This window comes from Hermetia illucens, chromosome 2 (genome assembly GCF_905115235.1).
Source record: "Hermetia illucens chromosome 2, iHerIll2.2.curated.20191125, whole genome shotgun sequence".
Lineage (NCBI taxonomy): Eukaryota > Metazoa > Arthropoda > Insecta > Diptera > Stratiomyidae > Hermetia > Hermetia illucens.
Window position 1 is genome coordinate 127,132,214 of NC_051850.1, and position 20,992 is coordinate 127,153,205.

The 20,992-nt window shown below is 42.0% G+C and overlaps 1 protein-coding gene across 13 annotated transcripts in view; it reads right to left on the minus strand.

Annotated features, from left to right (window-relative positions):
* Positions 1–20,992, minus strand: part of LOC119649256 (Down syndrome cell adhesion molecule-like protein Dscam2) — a 252,363-nt gene that overhangs the window by 67,882 nt on the left and 163,489 nt on the right. For all 13 annotated transcript variants that reach the window (XM_038051338.1, XM_038051337.1, XM_038051330.1 and 10 more), the window contains exon 8: positions 2,876–3,027. In XM_038051338.1, the coding sequence (XP_037907266.1) occupies positions 2,876–3,027 (152 nt within the window). The remainder of the gene's footprint in view (positions 1–2,875; positions 3,028–20,992) is intronic.

The window sequence follows — 20,992 nt, forward strand, 5'->3', positions numbered from 1 at the left end:
GGTTGCGTATGGATGAGGATGATCCAGCGCAGAGTCTGTAAGGGCAGCAGATCCTGCCTCAGATGAAGTGATGGCGTAGATCAGGAGGCCAGACAGCTTTTAGGGATATCAAATTGGTGGACCGCGGCGCAAAACCACTACAAGTCAGGATACCGGTTGTTACACTGTTAATGATGAGTATAGACTTTTTCTATTGCTTTGCTCGGCATTAAAGAATTCTCATAGTTAAAAGTCAGCCACACGCAAAACCTTAAATAATTTTTGTTCCACGCCAAAGGAAGCCACGAGAGTAAGAACTCATAACACTAATAGATTCGCAAGCGATCGTCATCGGTTTGGCACTCGACAACCGCCACCGCCACTTGTACTGGAAAGAAAAGTGATGTTTAGTGGGGTTTTGTAATATGATGTCACATTACAAAGTGTTGTTTATAACAAGAGTATCATCTTGATCATTTTTGTGATGCAACAATATTAAGTGATGCTGCAGTAATGTTAAGTAATGTTGCAGTATTTTCATCATGTTTTGGTGGCGCTGGTCGATAGTAATATGATATTACACTTTAAAAGGATACCACTTTTGTGATGTTACATACGTCACCTACTCATCTGTCTGCTTTTTACATATTGTAGTGGGAACTGTAATACGCAAATCAGCTATATTTTTATAGCTCGTAGCCATTTTGGTACCCAAATGAAAAAACCTTCCCCTATAATACGTGGCACATTGGCAAATTTATAAAAATGCGAACCGTATAGCAACACGGTTGACGCGAGCGGTCTATAAACTGGACACTCGCTACAACGAATGAGATCTTGGTATACTGGAATTTGGTTATCAATTACTTTCGCAAATTTCGACGATAACTGTGAGCCCCACAGGAATTGAGAAGGAAACCAAAAGGATCAAATACGACAGAAGATCATGACCTCGTGAGTTTGTATCTAAGCTCTTAACAAGGAAACGTTACAACCCTACATGGCCTCGTAGACCTAGAGAAAGGGTTTGACCCCTTGCCACACAAATTTATTTAGTATGCATTGAAATAATACGTAGTATCACGAGAACGCGTGTGCTGGCTTAAATTTATCTACCGCCTCCCAACAGTAAAGTTACAAATCTAAATCGCTTTGTGTTTCTGCTGGTGTTCTTCAAGGAAACGCATCATCGCGCGTTACTTTAAGCGACTCATAACAAAGCTGATCTTCAGCAACCTGTCTAAAAGTCGGTTGATCATCTCATTTAACACAGTCGCCGTCATTTTGGACCAATTCTTGAAACTAATAGCGAACTGCGCTTTGAAATTGCTTCACGCATCAGTGCAACCTAGATGAAGTGGCGTTCCATAAATAGCGTTTTTTGGGATCCATATATCTATGAATGTTAAAAATTCAGAAGCTGTCCCAGTATGATTCACCCTCTTGCCCTCTATGGTTCCATGAGCTGGTTGAGTACCAGAGACGGTGAAAGGAAACGAAAATGTGCCGCTGGATCCATGGCATAACACACTATGATCACGTTCGAAATGATGGCATCCGCTTAATACGGTGGATGATGATTTGAGAATCTCTCAACTGCACCCGGACTAAGGTTATGACGAAGAAAAAAGGCGAATCCGATCTAGACGAGCCGACCATGGCACCAAACGGGAGAAAGTCTATAGAAAGAGAATAGGTAGATTTGTATCATATGGCGTCTCTTTCATAACTGTTGAGTTATAACGCTTGAATTTGGTGAAAGCATGAATAGCAATTTGGGCCACTTAAAGTAAGAAGCGTACATAAATCGGGTCAATATTAGCACCAAGCCGTGGTAGTTCTGGGAACTCATAAACTATGACTAACCTGAACTGCATGATTTTCGTAATCTTACAATGCGTCTCCTGAAATAGGCATCAAGTAAAAAATTGTAACCAAGGATCTACTCAAGAGTATGTCCACTATGTTAGCCGTACATGGCTTAAAAGCTGAGACCACCCTCAAAACTCATATACATTCCCTTCCAGGGTCGGTACTTCTCCTATCTGTTTGCTTTGTTCCTGCATATCAAACCCTTCAGAGAATCGCCTGTCTGCCTGCCTGCCTGTCACACCCAATTTATCGCCTCTCTTCTCAGAAGGGAAGGCTAGAACATTATAATAAACATGAACGCCCTCCGAATAATTTAAAATGCTCAGCTGAAATTATTTTCACTACAATTGCAATCTTAAATTGCAACTGCAGCCCGCCACTTTATTAAAGTTGGGAATCCCTTTCTCTGTTACTGCATGTGAACATATCTGGTATCCCATAACATAGGAAATCAGAGCAAACAAAAACGCCTCATATAAAAAAGATTTACATTTTGCCATTAGAGGCACTGTTTTCCCTCTTGTTTTATTTTTCAGCTGTTCCAGCTGCAAGCGAAACATTTCAAATCCAATTTTATTCGAGAGTGTTCTACATATGCAACACCTAGGCTCACACTACTCCTGGTCCTGTAAATTTCTGGGTCAGTGGCGGTCGACTACCCGCTACCCAGCACTTGTTCCCCCTTGCAGCAAACGATATGTCGCGTTGTCGGTCAGCTATCCTACAGCAACCATGTCCCAGATAAGATACAACTATAAAACATGGCCAGCACTACCAGCCATCCAAAATGCATATCAGATGGGATTTCGGGATATGTACATTGTCCAATGTTCACGTATGTCGCTGCCCGATATGCGAACCCATGGTTATGCTACCTCCGTGCAAATGTAGTACGCCCTGCATGGCCGCGTTGGGAACTGGAGCCTGCCCGGGTACTGGTGCTATGTCGTTTGTACGTGTACATGGTGACGTTATTAAAAGGACATGCCAAAAAATAGAATGAGCTTCCGGTTAAATTACATACCATAAATATTTAGCCTGGCTGAATGAGATGCTTTCCCAGCTCGGTTTTCCGCTATACAGGAATACTCGCCACCATCCTCGACCAAAACGTGGCTAATATTGACGTGACTAATTACGTCTCCGTGCACTGTTACGTACTGTCCGTTCATAAATCTGTGAAAGATCAAATAAAAAATTGATTAGCGAAACATGAGGATAAGGTTAAAGTTCGACGCTGAAATGTTTCCAGCTGGTTGGGTTTCACCAGGTGTATGATCCACAGCAAGGGATGTACATAATGATGATTTTAAGCACAAAAGTTTTAATGAAGTTTAATTAATTCGGTGAAACTTTTCGCCGTGAAAATCGGTGAATTCAATGCTGAACTGCAATTAGCAGGAGGAAAAACCTGCCAAGGCTTTGTTTTATATATTTGCTCCGTTAAATATGCTTTCTTAGGTAAGCAAGTTTTCGTCTAAAGTAGCTCCAGGCGGATTGCAAAAAAGTTCCACTTTCGCGAATGATTATAACTCAGAAGTACATCTTCTGCAAGTCTTAGTCAAACAATGAAAAATCCTTTTTAAAGCACAGGTACGACCGGTCACCATCTGTAACAGCTAACCTAGAGCACAGAATTTTAAACGTGAATAGTATTGTTTTACTGATTGTGATGCTGTTCTTGATGCTGCGACAATACTGAGGTGTGGGAGTGGTTGATTGACTATACCTCCCCTAGTTTGACTACAGCAACAGAGCAAATTAAACAGTAGTGCTTTAGCATTAAGATGTTTTTCCATTTTTAAGTAGTCTCTCTTAGGCCAGATCAGGCCGCTCAAATAAAGTCTACTTCTTCTTTACATGGGGGGTCTACATAGATATACAATACTAAACCAAACAAACGCAAATTCGCAAATGTTATAAATGATGGAAGAACGGAAGGGTAGTAGAAAACCATGATAGAATGCCGCTTGAAGGGGCGGAATGCCGCTCAAAACTCAAATATTGCTCCTTGTTTGAACCTGGAATAACCAGATCGAACAAATATCAGCAAAAACTAGTTGAGCGCTCTTTTTGTTATCGAAAGTCGTGGTCTCAATGCATAAACTTCTTTGCAAGCTTAGTTGATAGTGAGGGTGATAACCGAATATGTATTTCGTTGCGTTCCGATTAAGACTGGTAAAAAGTAAGGTTTCAAATGCGTCTTCCCCCCTAAGGAGATATGTACTTGCCCATTTTTAAGCTGAGAGTAGCAAGGGTAAACCACGAATAAATGAATATCAGCCAATCCTTTCGATTTCCATCATCATCATCAACGCGCAACAACCAGTATCCGGTGTAGGCCTGCCTTAATAAGAAACTCCAGACATCCCGGTTTTGCGCCGACGTCCGCACATTCGATATCCCTAAGAGCTGTCAGGCGGCCTGACATACGCCATCGCTCCATCTTAGGCAGAGTCTGCCTCGTCTTCTTTTTCTACCATGGATATTGCCCTTATAGACTTTCCGGGCTGAATCATCCCCATCCATATGGATTAAATGACCCGCCCGCCGTAACCTATTGAGCCGGATTTTATCCACATTGTGTAGGCTACGGAATCGTCCATCCTCATGTAGGGGGCCAAAAATTCTTCCGAGGATTCTTCTCTCGAACGCGGCCAAGAGTTCGCAATTCTTCTTGATAAGAACCCAAATCTCCGAGAAATACATGAGGACTGGCAAGATCATAGTCTTGTACAGTAAGAGCTTTGACCCTATGGTGAGACGTTCCGAGCGGAACAGTTTTTGTAAGCTGAAATAGGCTCTGTTGGCTGACAACAACCGTGCGCGGATTTCATCATCGTAGTTATTATCGGTTGTGATTTTCGACCCTAGATAGGGAAACTTATCAACGGTCTCAAAGTTGTAGTCTCCTATGGTTATTTTTCCCGTTTGACCAGTGCAGTTTGATGTTGTTGGTTGGTTGGTTTCAACGTTAATCGGGCAAAATATTTGAAATTACAACTACTTCCCATGCTTCATAGACGTGAGTTCAATCATTAGTTATACAGCACGTCTCACTCCACATGAGTGTTGTTTCTTAAAATGTGGAAAGGTTAGTCATTGTATTCATCTAACCGCTGTCCTGGCTGATATACATACGAACGCAATACTCAGTAACAGATGAGATGGGTGAGATTCGGCCAAATGCCAAAACAGATCCTAAATTCTGAGATTCTTGGCTCAAAACCAGTGAACAGCTCAGGATAGTAATCATATAATGGTATTTAATGCGGGTCTAAGTAATTTATTATTTTAATAAACTGGAATACCAAACAATATTTTGTCGCCTTCGCAGCTCAGTTATGGATGGTGGATTCCGAGATTATCTGACACGTTAGCAATGAATTTTGAGCCATTTATAAACGCATCGTGACCATTCTTTTGAGTAGAAAAACGAATCTAATCTATCTAAAAAGCGTGCACTCTTCTCTCGGATAGTGAGATCCACTACATGGCATGACCTGGAATGGAGTTATCTTTCTATGTGTGTGACCCATCCACCGCCACTTTCGCCAATATGTTCGCAGGTCAATTTCTTTATTTCTTATTATCTCAGCAGAAATGTACCAATGACATGGGTTGACGAAAGCTTGGAGTTTCTGGGCAAAAATCGTCGTCATTATTCTTTATACAGGGTGCGGCAGTATAACTTCCTTTTTTCAAAACTCAATAAAAACTATTGTATGCATCGCAAAATATTTACTTATTTTTTATAATGTAGGTACATGTCTAAAGTTTTTATTTATATTGTTTTGAAGATCAAATCTGTTAGGTGACGTCCCCCATTCTCCATACACTGCGTAAACCGATTTCTGGCGTTTGTCATGACTCTTGTTAGCATAGCAGGTGTTATGTTGGCAATTCCTTCTTGGATGTTGGTCTTCAAATCTTGTAGGGTTCTTGGACGGTTCACATAAACACAGGATTTTAAAAAACCCCATAGAAAAAAATCACAAGGGGACAGATCGGGAGAGCGTGCCGGCCATTCCAAATCGCCTCTAATTGAGATAAGGCGCTCTGGAAAGTGTTCCCTCAAAACAGCCGTCGATGCTCTTGAAGTGTGTGCTGTTGCACCGTCCTGTTGGAACCAAGTGTCCCCCAAATCCAAATTTTCTAGCCGTGGGAAAAAAAAATTCTGTAGCATGTTTACATACCGGTCCGAATTCACCGTCACTGTAACCTCATTTTCCTCAAAAAACCAGGGACCAATAATTCCAGCTGAGGAAATTGCACACCACACTGTGACTTGCGTGAATGCAAAGGCTTTTGATGCAATTCTCGAGGGTTGGTGTCAGCCCAGTAGCGCATGTTTTGTTTGTTAACCGACCCGCACAAATGAAAATGGGCTTCATCGTTAAAAAAACAATAGCACCCTCGGGAACGACATCAAGAAGAAGCTCACATGCGTTCATCCGAGAATTGAAGTCACATTCCGAAAGTTCCTGCACTATCGCCATCTTATAGGGATGAAAATTTCATTCAAACTTCTCGAAGTTACGCTTGATATTATTCCTTATACCAATGCTATCAATCATGTACTTCTAGGATGAAATTAAGGGGGGTTTTCCGGTAAATTTTTAAAATATAGTAATATACTTTCATCAACTTTATTTGAACAGATATCGGAATGGGATGGATTTTGAACCCTACATGCACTATTGTGATTGGGTTCAGAGACCGCATCTTCTAACCAAATTTCGTGACAATTGGTTCAGCCGTTTCCGAATAAATCGGGTGAAACGGTTTTGTTTCACACAAAACCTTAAAAATTCCTGTCGAGAGGACCAGGGTTCTTTCACAAAGATTTTCAGATTTGCTGGTGGAAATTTAAGTTTCTCTATTCAGATGCGTGAATCCTTCAGAACAGACTTGGCAGTGGATGGGATTCACACATTAAAAATGTTTGTTTTAGTCGGCCCAATTTCTGCAAGTGGTGGCAACTCCATACTAACTAGCTTGATATGCTATAGCTATTTAGCGCTGATAACGTTGCCCGGCTGTTGAAACAGATTTGAATATTGCAACCCCTCCATTTTTGCCTCAAACTTTCTTCCGCTGCCAATAAAGTGGCATCTCCGACAATTGAATTTTCCAAAGATATTTCTGTACCCGGTCCATTTTCCATGAGTGACCCGTTAGTAAAAATCCTTAAGTCTGTAATCCCAAAAGACTTGATTATGACATTGTATGTTTGGCAAGGGATTTCCTGATGGACGTATACCCGAATGTTTGGTCACTTTTCTACGTGAAAATGGTAGCCAGCTTATATAGTTAGCTGTTTTCCATTTCACTTCCGAATGAATAGGTGGTAGGATTTAGTATTTCGAACGTCCGCACATTCTTGCCTAAAAACCTTTGTACCCTCTCTAGGCCTTAGTAAGATATTAAAGGCCAGGAGCCATAACAGAGGAGAGAGAAATACTCCGTGCAGACAGCCTGAATAGGCTTCTGTCCGACTACTATCTGGATCTTTCTCTAGTCCAGCATACGTAAAATCCGACGGATTACCAGCGGATTGCTTCTGTGATGTCACAATTCACGGGAAATGAAGCATAATTGAAGGCACTTTGGATATCCATGCATCCGCCCATCCGAGCCAACCTGGAAGTTTTTCCAATCCTTTTAGTAAGTGGGTTTCAGTGACTTAGGAAGAAATATCACATTCACACACGACGGGTAACGCCCCAGACATGCGCGGTATATATTCAGAATATCTTGACCCAGCACATTTAATTCCTCTATTAAAAGAGCAGGGACAATATCATCCAGAGTTGTACCTATAGATCGGGTTTAGGGGAAATTTTACTCGCTAAAGTGATGCTAGTTTGCATGTCAAAGTCTAATCTCTTGGTTGTGTGCCGTATGGGGCTGTCGACCCTGAGCTGAACGCTGCCTGGGAAATGCAGTTCAGGCAAATTGTTTATCGTTTTTTCATCGCTTTCGGTACATTTTCCTTTGTGAACAAAAGTTACCCAGTTGTTGGCTACTTCTTTGAAAATGATCAACTTCAACTTCGGGGTTGCCTCAATCAAGTTAATGTTTTCTCCAAGGCGTCTCCATGATGATAGCATTGCTAACCTTTTGCAATTGTTTAGAGTTTTCTGAACTTTTTTGCATCGTATTGTATTGGGGATGCCAAAAAGGAGTTTCAGAGCTGGGTTGATGGGTACCCTGATCATTCTCTTTTGTTCTTTTCAAATCCAGGGTTCCACCATAGTGTTCTCTCTGTGAAAGTCTGTCTAATACTAATTGTGACTATCAGAAACGTTTTCTCAACTCCATCATAGGATTTAATACGCCTCCCAGGACACGATCCCCCCAATTCAACCAGCCTTCTGATTTCGAAATGGAGCGGTGGGCGAAGAATCCGTGCCCATTTTGAAATCAAAGCTGAGAACATGATAACGTTCGATACTCTCCACTCCCAACAACAGATGAGAGAGATGACCTCTCGCCTAACCGCCTTAAAAAACGTGAAAATCTGCTAGTTATTCTTATAGTCTCGATCCTGCCGCATTGATATTACAACTTCCCTAAGAGATGTGGTGGGCGCAAATATCGCATCCTGAGTAGATTCGATTGAATACTGCCCGCCTCATAGTTTTATCTATTACCTTCTGGTTCCTGTAAGATTGTCAGGGTCTCTGGCGCATCTTGTTTTCTACTATTCCTGCATTACCTAATCACGCACATATTTCCTCATGGAATGCTATATCCTTCCTTTATGATATCGCGTGCTACCATCAACTTCAGATATTTACCCTTCCTCTTTTTTGGTTTCGGATTTTTCATTTACGTTGACTAAAAACAAACATATTAATGAAACAAAAGTAGTTACTCTCCGAGACATCGTCACTTTTTCAGGAGTAGTCACCATTACATGTTCTTAGCGGAAATAGAAAGGTGGAATTCTTTTGTTCTTCTTACATGACCTCTTTGCTCCCTCTTTACTGTCTAAAAATCAACTTTTACTATCATGATATCAAAATATCCCCATTTAAAACGCTGTAACTTTTCAAGGGATAGTGACCGCTGAGATTTTTCAAAAAATTTTACGTGAGGAGACCTCCCAGAGTTCTGAATTAAACCCCATCATTATCAAAGGAACATAGCCTGATTTGAATGGAGGGGATTCTTCACGCGAAAGAGTTGAAAATCAAGACCAAAGCATAACATAAAAGAACGTCAATTTTGAGGGGCCATAACCTTTTAAGGGGGTGCGATTGCCACGAAGTTTCATCGGGGTTGAAGAAGGGAGACCTCACCTTTTCTACCCCGTGAACAAAAAGAGGACAAGTCATGTGCGTAAAAGAATGCAAAAAGAACAAAATCATGGCATAATTGAGGAGGAAACTCCAAAAGCAAGCTATTCAAGTATGGTGTACCCAATCGAAATGGATAATGGCTCTACGTTAAGTTGATGTTCTCTCTGCTCACAAACAGAATGGAAAATTCTTCAGATAATGTACATACATTTACCCGAAATCGATATACAATATCACTGATGGAAGCTCTTCAATATGAAGCACACATAAAAGTACTTTAGTTGCTTAATAAAATTTTTATAGACAGTTTTTCTTCGAAAACGCTTAAAATGTTTTCCTAAATCAAATTCAATAAAGTGCAGAAGGTGCAGTCTACATAAATATTTGTGCACTTTGTGGCTTATAGTGCAACTATTTCGATGTTGTATGCATATGTGCACTAAAAGTATTGATGCAGATAACGTTCTGAAATCTGTCCCATGAAAAATGTAGATTTACCAATTCTGAATTACAAAATGGAGGATGTGTGCACACGATATCAGTAACGAGCTAATTATATCATGTTGTAGTGGGTCTTAAGTTGCATTTTCAGAAATTCGGTTTTGAGCTATGTCGCAACTACACATAAGAAAACTAAATGGAATAAATATCAGGAAAGAGCCGACATGGACTATAATGATTTTATCTAGAATTTAGACCTTGAAACGCCAAGGTAAGATTGGCCGTGGTTCAATGTTATCTTGGTAACACGGCTCTTCCTTGAAAGCTTCATTCCGAAGATGTCCTGTTCAGAAACCTTTACGAAAACGGACCGTTATAGCTATATATTAAAGGCCATTTTCATTGCCCTCTATATGCCAAGTAAACTCGGAATGCAACTGGCCAAGCTTTGACCGTGTTGTCGACTTCCACAGCTGGAAAGGACAACCACTCGGATCTGTCCCAGTTGTCACTTTGTGGAGGAAAAGCACCCTCCGAAATTGAACGAGGTGTCATCATCAGGTATTTTTTTCGCAAAATATAGGCTACTCAAAGGCGGCTTGCTGAGCAACTAGCGATAGATTCACGGACTGAAGCGTACATTCCTAGAAGACCTGCTATATTCGTCAGAGCCAAAGAGGAAGTGACTGTCGCTCCAATTTCCTCCGTCGCACTGTGATACGCATGATTCTTGTGCTATATTCTCTTGTTAACTTGAGGAATATCGATGGTGATTTGACGAAACTAAGTACCTTTCTTAAAGGTGTTACGCTAGAAAAGATCAAACTTTTTTACAAACAATCAAAAAATCTGAAAAAATCGTGGTAGTCCATGCACATATCTGCTCAAATAAAGTTAATAATAATATATTAACATATATCTAAAATTCACTGCGAACCGAATCTGAATTCATCCTAAATACGTCAAATTTTGCAATAATAGAGACAGAGAGCAGAGAGGTTTCCGCTCCGCATCCTCATATATTGACCACATCAACACTATACGGATCATTTTCGAACCGTGCACGGCGTTCACCTGCTCTTCGTTGATTTCGAGAAAGCTTCCAATAGAGTGAATAGGTAGTGTATCTGGTGTGCTCTACGGAGGAGCAACTTTCGGAGAAACTAATAGCCATTATCGGACCGACATATGATGGCGCCAAATGTCGCGTGCTGCACCGAAGTTAAATCTTGGAGGATTTCCATGTTCATAGCGGAGTCCATCAGGGTTGCATATTGTTAACGAATTTATTTTTTTTTTTTGTTATTTGTGCCATTCTTCATGTTGTCTTGTCCAGATGATGAGGAAGAATTCAGTGGGCTATGACATCTTTCACACCTCAACTACGCTGACGGCATCTGTTTGCTCTCTCACAAAGTCATAGACCTTGGCCAAATGGCTCTGGATTTGGAAGGAGAAGTAAGTGGAGTTGGACTGAAACACCAACAAAACCAAGTGTCAGTCTTGCGGGTCATTCTCTCTCTCTATCTGCATTAATGGGCAGAGCATCAATCAATTTGTATATCTTGTAAGTGTGATTTCTGCGGACGATGACACCGAAGTAGATGTTGCCCGCCGCATTAACAGTGCTAAATCAGCTTTCCTTATCATGTTTAAAATTTGAAAATGCCGTTATCTCAACAGCAATATTAAGTTGTTCTGTGCTAGTGTTTTTCTGTTATATGAGACTAGCACATGGAAAGTGAATCCCACTGTGTAGGATTTTACCAAACTTTCCAGGAGGCTGTGCTATATTTAAGCGTGGGTAGTTTCTTAGAATGCCTCCCTAATTTAAGTGACCCTTTTATCATCCCTTACTCGCAATGGGCTGATTTAGAAAGTACTAATCGAGACCTTTCATTTAATACCCTACATTACTACATTCAGTGAAGAAAAATATGTTAAACAGCTCTTTTGAATATATGGCAACCCCCTTAAGTTCCACATAGAACGAGGTAACTCACCGCATGCGTGACAGTTCACAATTCCCACCAAATTTGGTGCCAATCGGTACAATCGTTTCTGAAAAAAGTGTATGTGACAGACAGATAATAATAATAATAATAATCGTTGGGACAACAGTCCATATTGTATACGGGCCTTGAAGTGTGTTAGAGCCGCAACGATACACTACAATATACTGTAGGAGACAATGTGGTCCTTATTGCGCTCGACCGAGATTATTATCCTAATTTGACTTAGGTACTATTCACAGCTAAGTCAACTGGTATCCGACGTCAAATAACATTACAAATACTGTCACCACTGAGATTTGAATCACGACCTTCCGTACGACAGCCTTGTGCTTTAACCACTCAGCTATCCGGACATGGAAACAGACAGATGGACAGACAAAAGCCGATTTCAGCAAAACCTTTCATACCTGAAGTTTCCGATTTCCGACTTGTGGATTGTTTGCTTACTGTGTCGACTTTTTTAGGATGCAACACAATATGTGATACCGAGACTTTTCAGCTACTTTTGCTTTTCTCAAAAGCCTAATCGGGTTTTGCAGCGATATTGAATTTTAGTGAATTAAAGTGAATTAAATTTTCAGGGATCATTCGATATCCGATGCAGCCAGATGTTATCAACTCGACTTTCGCTAGAGACAAAGGCAGTTTCGGTGGCGATCTTCGAGTTATATAAGGTTTCTATTACCTAAACAACAAAGAAAATTGGCACTCCTAAACCGTAGTTGGATCTTAGTTTCACCATCCAGCGTATCAAGCCACTGTTTTTCAGTCGGCCTTACGGTAGTTTACCATCGACTCCGATGTTCAGACCAATCTTGGTAAGTAAATTCTCCTTAACGCAAATTACGAGGCCATACCATCGAAGAAGCCTAGCTTCAGTTTTTCCACGAACGGTGCAGCCACATATCGACCGCGGATATCCTCATTTCGGATATGATCAGAACGTGTCACGCCACTAGTCCAACGCAATATCTCTCTCTCCATTAGCACAAGACGCCCCATAGGGATGCTCTTAATGATGTGCCTAAACACAAAAGGGCCTTGCTATAAGATGCAGAGGAGTGCTTTCCAAAGTATCTTATTTCCTTTGAGCCCAGAATATTCAAATAATAAAGCTGAATGAAAATAGCTTGCACAAGACGAGAATTCAGTGGACTTCCAAAAGTCATTATCAGGGAACGTGGCCAATGTCATATCCAATAATTCCATTATCATCTAACCAAAAACCACCCGGACACTTTGAGTAATTGGTTTGTAGAGTAAATGATAAGATTTATCCTACTTATCCCCGGTCAGGTAGGTATTGACTTGATGATAGGCGTAAAGTAAAGAAGGTCGAGAATTTGAATATGTTATCAAACCCGGGCAATATTCAGTTGCAATTATTCTTTCGACTTGCAATACATCTCCAAAAATATTTGTAATTTTTTCACTAGTTCCAATTGGAAGTACTGTGTAAGACCTCAATTTGTGATAAAGAGCTGTCTTATATTTTAATCAAAATATAGACCTCTATGATAGAAAGCTAACAAATGCTAACAATAATTGTTAATAATCTCTGACTATTTAATGTGTTTTTTACCACGCATGGAACTTTTCAACAAAATTTTCGGTTTTCTACAAGGGAACCAAGCAATAGACTGCAGGATGAACTAATATATAATACAGCTTTGTTGGAGCCAAGCAATCTCTCTCTAGAGTTGATGGCTATCCAGGAGCCAAGCCTCTCGCCTACAAAGACCGAGGGTGTTATTGGAACCGTGCCTTTATTCGAACGGAGCCTCACCTGGCAGTCTTAGTGAGTACGCCCGATTACCCTGTGTTACGGGTGGCCAAAGTACAACTGACTTTCTAACCATCGTACCCATTCAAATGAATACTCTTATAATATAGAAAAATATTAACAAGTCGAAAAACAAACAAGCGCGACCCTCTATCGCACACAAACTGGCCCATTGGGCGGAGGTATCTCTTGTATCACAGGTGATTACATCCAAGAAGAGAGAAGTTGGGATGTCAATCAGTGAAGTCTAGGTCAACATTGGCCTACTGCGCAAGCAGCAACCAAAAAAGGTTCCTACTTAAAAAGCAGTAGTAAATACTCACCCGTGAAGAGGACGAAATAAGCGAGGGTCTCATCGTCTTGGAGATGTTTAAGTGGTGGAATAAGTAGCCCGCGTTCACCGGCATACTCTTCAGACCAGGTCTTATACTGGTCCCTGAAGGAATCACGGACGCACAGAGGCTGAAAGAGTAGGGTTGAGCAGGGAAGCGGATCTGCTACCAACAGGGGAGAAGAAGCTGGACAATTTTGATCTACATCTTCTAGAGCACATATCGGACGGTGAAACGCAAGAAAGTGCCATCATCACAAAAGGATGATAGTATTCTGATATTGGAAAAGAGCTTCAAGCACTAACAGAACGACGGCCAGCATCGAAATAGCCAAGGTAAACCTCCACAACTCAAAAGCTGCATTTGCAAATGCAAGGAGAAGTTCCAAAAATAATGTTAGAATGGTACTTGTTCAACAATCCTGAGTGTACCGGAAGAAGTTTCGCGCTCTGCAAGAAGGAATAATAAGGAATCCCAGGACAAGCCGGAATGAGAAACGAGATAGGAAACCTTTCAACCGGAAAAAAGAAGCCGCAGACTAGCCAAGGTAGAAAAGAACTAAGAACGTCTGGAAACGCCATCATGGTAGCGAAATAGAACAGCTTTAGGGAACTTTGTGAAGGGTTAAAACAATTCACAGAAGCATCCAGGCTATACAAAACTGTCGCCAAAGATAAGGCAATATCTTCTCTCTGTCTGTCTCCAAAGATAAGGTAATATCTTCTCTCTGTCTCTGCCACCTGCTCCTCAGTACTCATTTCACGGGGTTCCTATGGCGGAAAACAATAGGATTCTGCCTAACACGGGGGAAAAGGGTAAATTGGAGGCTAAGGAAAGATGTGTGCTCGGAAGGTGGAATTAGAAAGACAGTGGGAACGTTTAAACCAATGAAATCACCTGGAGTAGATGACTTTTTCTTAGTATTACTGCAAAGAAGCCTATAAATCATCTAAGGATCTTTCGGTTAGTTTGGTAATGGGCATCATTCTTATGGGATATTTACCAAGGGCTTGGAAGCGGGAAAGAGTAGCTAGAAAGGATCCTTTTGAAGCTTAATCTTTCAGACCAATCTGCCTGACATGATTCTTACTTAGGACGGTGGAGAAGGTCATATACGCAATACTGCCCACATGCCAGCCTGCTTGCCGGGCAAGACGATCAGCCGAGACTGCCCTGTATAAGCCCGCGACTATTGTACTGGATGGATGAACATCAAAGGATAACATATTGCACATAGAGATACGGATGGATGGGCAGAATGATAGAGTGTAGACAAATAGAAGTACCAACAGGTACAAATTGTATTGACATAAACATTGGGTTGATGTGTGGAGCATGGTAGTTGATAAACTCGTAGGATAACTAACAAACACTGGAATTCAGGTCCAGGGTTGCACTGATGATATTTTTTTTTTATCTGTAATGGCAAATATGAGGATACCCTAAGTGAAACGAGTAAAAGTGTCAAATATTTGGGAACCACATTAGACCAAAAATTACTCTGGAAGACACATGTTGGAAACATATGTCGGAAAGCCACAAGAGATTTAATGACCTGCAGGTTCACTGCAGGGGAAAAATGGAGAGGCACCTAGAACATGCTGCAATAATAAGAAAAATTACTATCCATGGCGCGGTAATCGGGGCAGACGGAACAATACTCAGCACAACAGCCAGGGAGTCTCACAAACTTCAAAGACTAGCTCAAGAACTTGCCCAACGATATTCTTACAGGTCCTCCTGGGGTTAACTCCTCTATATCTGCACATAGAGATGCAGGCACAGAGGGTGATATTCAGAATGCTCGGAAGTACCAGTAAGGCGAGGAGCTGCCTTACTGGACCGAAAATTAATTTTATTTCTACGCGGCATCACGAGTTTCTAATACCAAGGGATAACATGTGAGCCAGGCTTCACTACGGTTTGGTAAATGATCAAAACGTCTACCAAATTAGCTTGGAATTAAGAGATTTCTTTGTGTAGTAATAAATGCAAAACTGGAAGTGGTAATCATTTGGAAAAGAACACTCAAATCATATTATATTGCACTACTGACGCACGTCTAAAAACATTTCAAAGGATTTTATTTATTTGTACCGAAAGGTTTCAATAAAAAACTACTAATTATAATAACAACGTTAATCCAACAAAATTCGCATGTTTTTATTTCTGACATTTATATGGACGCCATGCAACTGAGCGCTTGTAATACAAACTTTGCAGAACTTCCACGAGCTTGTGATCCGCGCCGCGGTTGGATACAGAAGAGACCGACTTATTTCCATGCGGTCCTTACTGTCCCAACCAACGGCATTTTTTTACCGCTGGTTCTCCACTCCCCTGGTGCGTTCGGAAAACGAGTGAGTGGAGAGTTTCTGAGTTCAGCGCCATCTAGCCGTCCGCATCCGCAACATCCGAAATAAATTTCGAATGCTGCAGATCCTGCCGCGCCACAACGGTAAGAAGTTTGAAACATTTTGGAGTAACAGGGCAAACTGGGAGGGGGTGACTTGACCAACTACTGATACTTACAGATCCCTCGCGACATAGCGAGCAGGCGCCCGGTTTATTGGTCCAAGGAAAACGTGCTTTGAACCATTCGGTAAGCACACTATTATATTCCAGGCGGAAATATACGTCATAGACAGATGTGCCTCCTTCAACCTCGAAAGGCACTATAGATGACGCAACATTGCTGCCCAACAGCCAGATGGCTATTAAGGCACTTAAGTCTTACCACAGAAGTTCCAAACTGGTATGCAAATGGTTTAACAGGCTAAAAGGGTTCGGCGCGCTCAACAAGGTCTGGATACTCTAGGTCCAAGACCGCATTGAATTAGGACGAACTGGCCACGAAAAGAATAGTGCCAGCTTTATACGGGCCAAAACCATTCTTTTGAACTAAAAATGGGTTCATCGCTACTACGCTTAAAACTAAAGATAAACGGCTGATTGCAGTGTACTGCGCGAACTTACTAGGAATGGAGCAATACAGGAAGCTTATGAGGGGATATGAACCAAAGCGCTCGAAAGCGAGTGGATGCATTCTCACCAAAATTCTTGATAATTGATTTAGTCTTTGCCGAGTAAATCGAGTGTGACAAACATACAGACAGACATCGAATCGATTCTAATAAAGTTTCATTTTACACAAAGCATTAAAAATGATCATTCACTGTTTGGGTGGGCAAAGGTATAGGTCCCAGGGCGAAACGTGGATTGGTACCCACGATGGAGCATAAAACCTGGGAAACGCCTGCTGAACCAAAACCAACAGCTCTACTACCAAACCCTATCTCCACCTCCACGTGGTGACCGCTGGGAGCTCTTTCTTAACGAAAAGCTGCAGACGGAGAAGGATGAAGGCGAGTCTCCCGCGCCTAAAAACGAGACAAATTGTACCAACTGGTCCTCCAGGTTGGGGGTTGGGTAGGGCTAACAACCCTACATGGAAAACAACTTGTTACGAAGCCACAACAGGAGCCTCGGACAGGACGGATTTTAAAACGACGGACCCGGCAACGAACACGGAATAATGATTTGCGCATTTTCTCATGGAACGTGCGCTCCCTGTACAGAGATGAAGCTGATGAGCACCTAGCCGATACCCTGTCCCAATATAGGGCTGATATAACAGCGTTGCAAGAGATGCGATGGACAGGGACCGGTTTCCTGGAGAAGAGCCACTACACAATATATTATAGTGGCCATCCAGTAAACCATGTGCTCGGAGTAGGTTTCTTAGTCAGCCAAAAAATGAAACCTACTGTTATCGGCTTTGAAAACATAAGTGAACGGCTAAGCACTCTGCGCTTGCGAGGCAAGTTTAGAAATACAAGCCTCAATAACGTTCACACCCGTACAGAGGAGACTGCAGAGTTGGAGAAGCAGACCTTCTGCGAGGCAGTAGAACGAACCCTCGAAGCCTGTCCCAGATATCAGATCGAAAACATACTTGAGGATTTTAACGGCCAAGTAGGGACGGAGCCCGTATTCAGGCGATACGTTGGCTACCATAACTTACACGAAAATACGAATGATAACGGACCGCCGGTTATTCAATTAGCAGTGTAAAACGAAATGGTTGTTGGAAGTACCTGCTTTGCGCGGAAAGCGGTTCTCAAACATATATGGGCCTCTCCAAACGGGACAACTTTCAACCAAATTCACCACGTGTTGATCGAATGCCGCCACCTCTCAGCCTTGATGAATGTCAGAACATATAGGGGGCCAATATAGACTCGGATCACTGTCTCGTTGGCATGGTGCTCCGAGCTCGAATAACAATACCACCCAGAATCCCCTCTGACAATCAGGTGAGAGTGAACGCTGAAGCCATCGACAACACAGCCCTTCGCGACTCCTATAAGAGGGAAATGGATGCCGTAATAACCGCAGTCAACAGACGACCTGGAGATGAAGCATCAACAAATGATCTTCCCAACCACCTGAAGAACATTATCGTTGATACGGCCACAAACATACTCGGCTCCAGCTGAAAAGGAGTCAGAACGGCTGATTTGACGATGAATGTAAGCTAGCAACGGAACGGAAGAATGCCGCATACCGAGTAATGTTGTATTCTCAACGAACGCGGGTACGCGCAGAGATTTATCACGAACCCCGTCGAGCGGAGAAGCGACTTCACAGACGGAAAAAGGAAGCCTGGGAGAACCAATAAGCCTGCGAACTAGAAAAGAACAGGGAGCAACCGCACCAGGCGCGGAAGTTTTACCAACAAGTCAGCACGATGAAACCTTATACACCTCGATGCTCATCTTGCCGAGACAAAAAGGGAAACCTGATTTCCGACAGAATGGGCATATTAGAGCGATGGGTTGAGTACTTTGATGAGCTACTGAACAACCAGAACATCGGCAAGTTGGAGGTGCCGCCAACTGAAGATGACGGATAAATACTGCCACAACCAAGTTTAGGAGAAACAGTCCGTGCAATTCATCGGCTAAAAAATCATAAGTCGCCAACAGCCGATGGAATTACAGCCGAATTGATTGAATATGAAGGCGACCAGTTACACCAAATAGTTCATCAACTTGTGCTCAAGGTATGGGACAGCGAATCAATGCCTGACGATTGGCAACGAGGCATTATCTGTCTCATACATAAAAAGGGAGATATCACAAGGTGCAGCAATTATAGAGGTATCATGTTGCTGAGTACCATCTATAAGATATTCTCCGCTATCTTGCTAGGCCGGATAGCCTCATACGCCCAGAACATCATTGGCCCATACCAAAGAGGTTTCACTCCAGGCAAATCAGCGACAGATCAGATTTTCTCTCTGCGGCGAGCGATGGAAAAACTGTTGGAATATGGACAACAGTTGCACCATCTGTTTATCGACTTTAAAACCGCCTATTATATCATAGCCAGGGTAAAACTGTACACGGCCTTGAGAGAATTCGGTATCCCGACGAAATTAATAAGACTGACTAGGCTGACCCTGACCAATGTGCGAGGCCAGATAAAAGCAGCAGGATCACTCTCAAGACCATTTGACATCAACAACGGTCTACGACAAGGGGATGCGCTATCATGCGTCCTCTTTAACCTGGCCCTCGAGAAAGTGATCCATGATGCTGAGGTAAATGCAAGAGGTACGATCCTCTTTAAGTCCACCCAACTACTGGCCTATGCTAAAGATATTGACAAACAAACAAACAAAACAAACTGCCTTCATCCAGATTGAGGAGGCGATAATTGGCGGGAGAACTTGGGCTGCACATCAATGAAGGCAAGACAAAATATATGGTGGCAACGTCGGCACCGAAGACGAATCAACCAACAACATCAAACCGCACTGGTCAAACGGGAAGAATAAGGATAGGAGAATACAGCTTTGAGACCGTTGACAATTTCTCCTATCTAGGGTCGAAAATCACAACCGATAACAGCTACAGAGCCTATTTCAGCTTACAAAAACTGTTCCGCTCGAAGCGTCTCACCATAGGGTCAAAGCTCTCTACTACCAGCCCTCATGTATTCTTCGGAAACTTGGGTTCTTAGCAAGAAAAATTGCGAACCCTTGGCCGCGCTCGATAGAAGAATCCTCCGAAGAATTTTTGGCCCGCTACATGGGGATGGACGATTCCGTAGCCTACACAATGACGAAATCTATGAGCGATACCATGACGGTTCAGTTGTGGATAAAATCCGGCTCAATAGGTTACGGTGGGCGGGTCACTTAATCCGTATGGATGAGGATGATCCCACCCGGAAAGTTTATAAGGGCAATATCCATGGTAGGAAAAGAAGACACGGCAAACCCTGCCTGAGATGGAGCGATGGCGTAGGCCAGGATGCCAGACAGCTTTTAGGGATATCGAATTGGTGGACCTCGGCGCAAAACCATGATGTCTGGAGTTCCTTATTAAGGCAGGCTTAAATCAGATTCCGGTTGTTGCGCCGTTGATGATGATGATTCACTGTTTTATCTTATATTTAGCATTTGAACACTACGTGCGAGCCTATTGTGGGAGAAGAAACATCAGATGAAGATATGATCCGTCGTGGATTTCCCCTTCTCGATCGCGGCACTCGGCCTCAATATTTTGTTTTCGAATTTAATGCGAATGCGTTGTAGTGTAACGTGTTATTAAAAATTCTGGTGTAATCCCAACGCACAAAGTATCAAATATGTCAAATTTATGCCTGAAATGAGAGGGACTGAGATTTAAAAAAATATTTTTATGATCTTACGGCGAACGAGATGTTGAATTTGCATGAAACATTACTACGAAAGCGTTCATTATTAAGGCAAAATCGCGCATTGAATTTACACTTCCATAAACTTTCCACTCATATCTTACTGCTTATTTGCGATTTTCCAGACCTGTGTCATTTTCCTCTTTCGGAAAACCAAATGGATCATGAACACGTTACGTCACCGTTCATGAATTAAAATCGAAATAGACAAAAAACTAAAACACTAAATCGAAAAGTGAGTTCTAGACGATTGAAGAAATGAAAATTTCCTTTAGTTTTTCATTACACCTCATATATCGCAAACAAACCACCTTAAAGTGGTTGCTTTAGATTTAATAAGATAATGATGATGGAAATCATTATTTTTTCCTGAAATTGTTACCATCACTGACAAATAGCAGCACCAGCACGGTACTTCCTATTTTCTGTATTCGTACAACGCTCTTCACCATTCGCCTTTTTAATCTAAACTTCAGATTAGTTGGATGGTTGCTGCCAGTAATCGGAATTCACTTGAAGTCCCTTATGAAGTAAGAA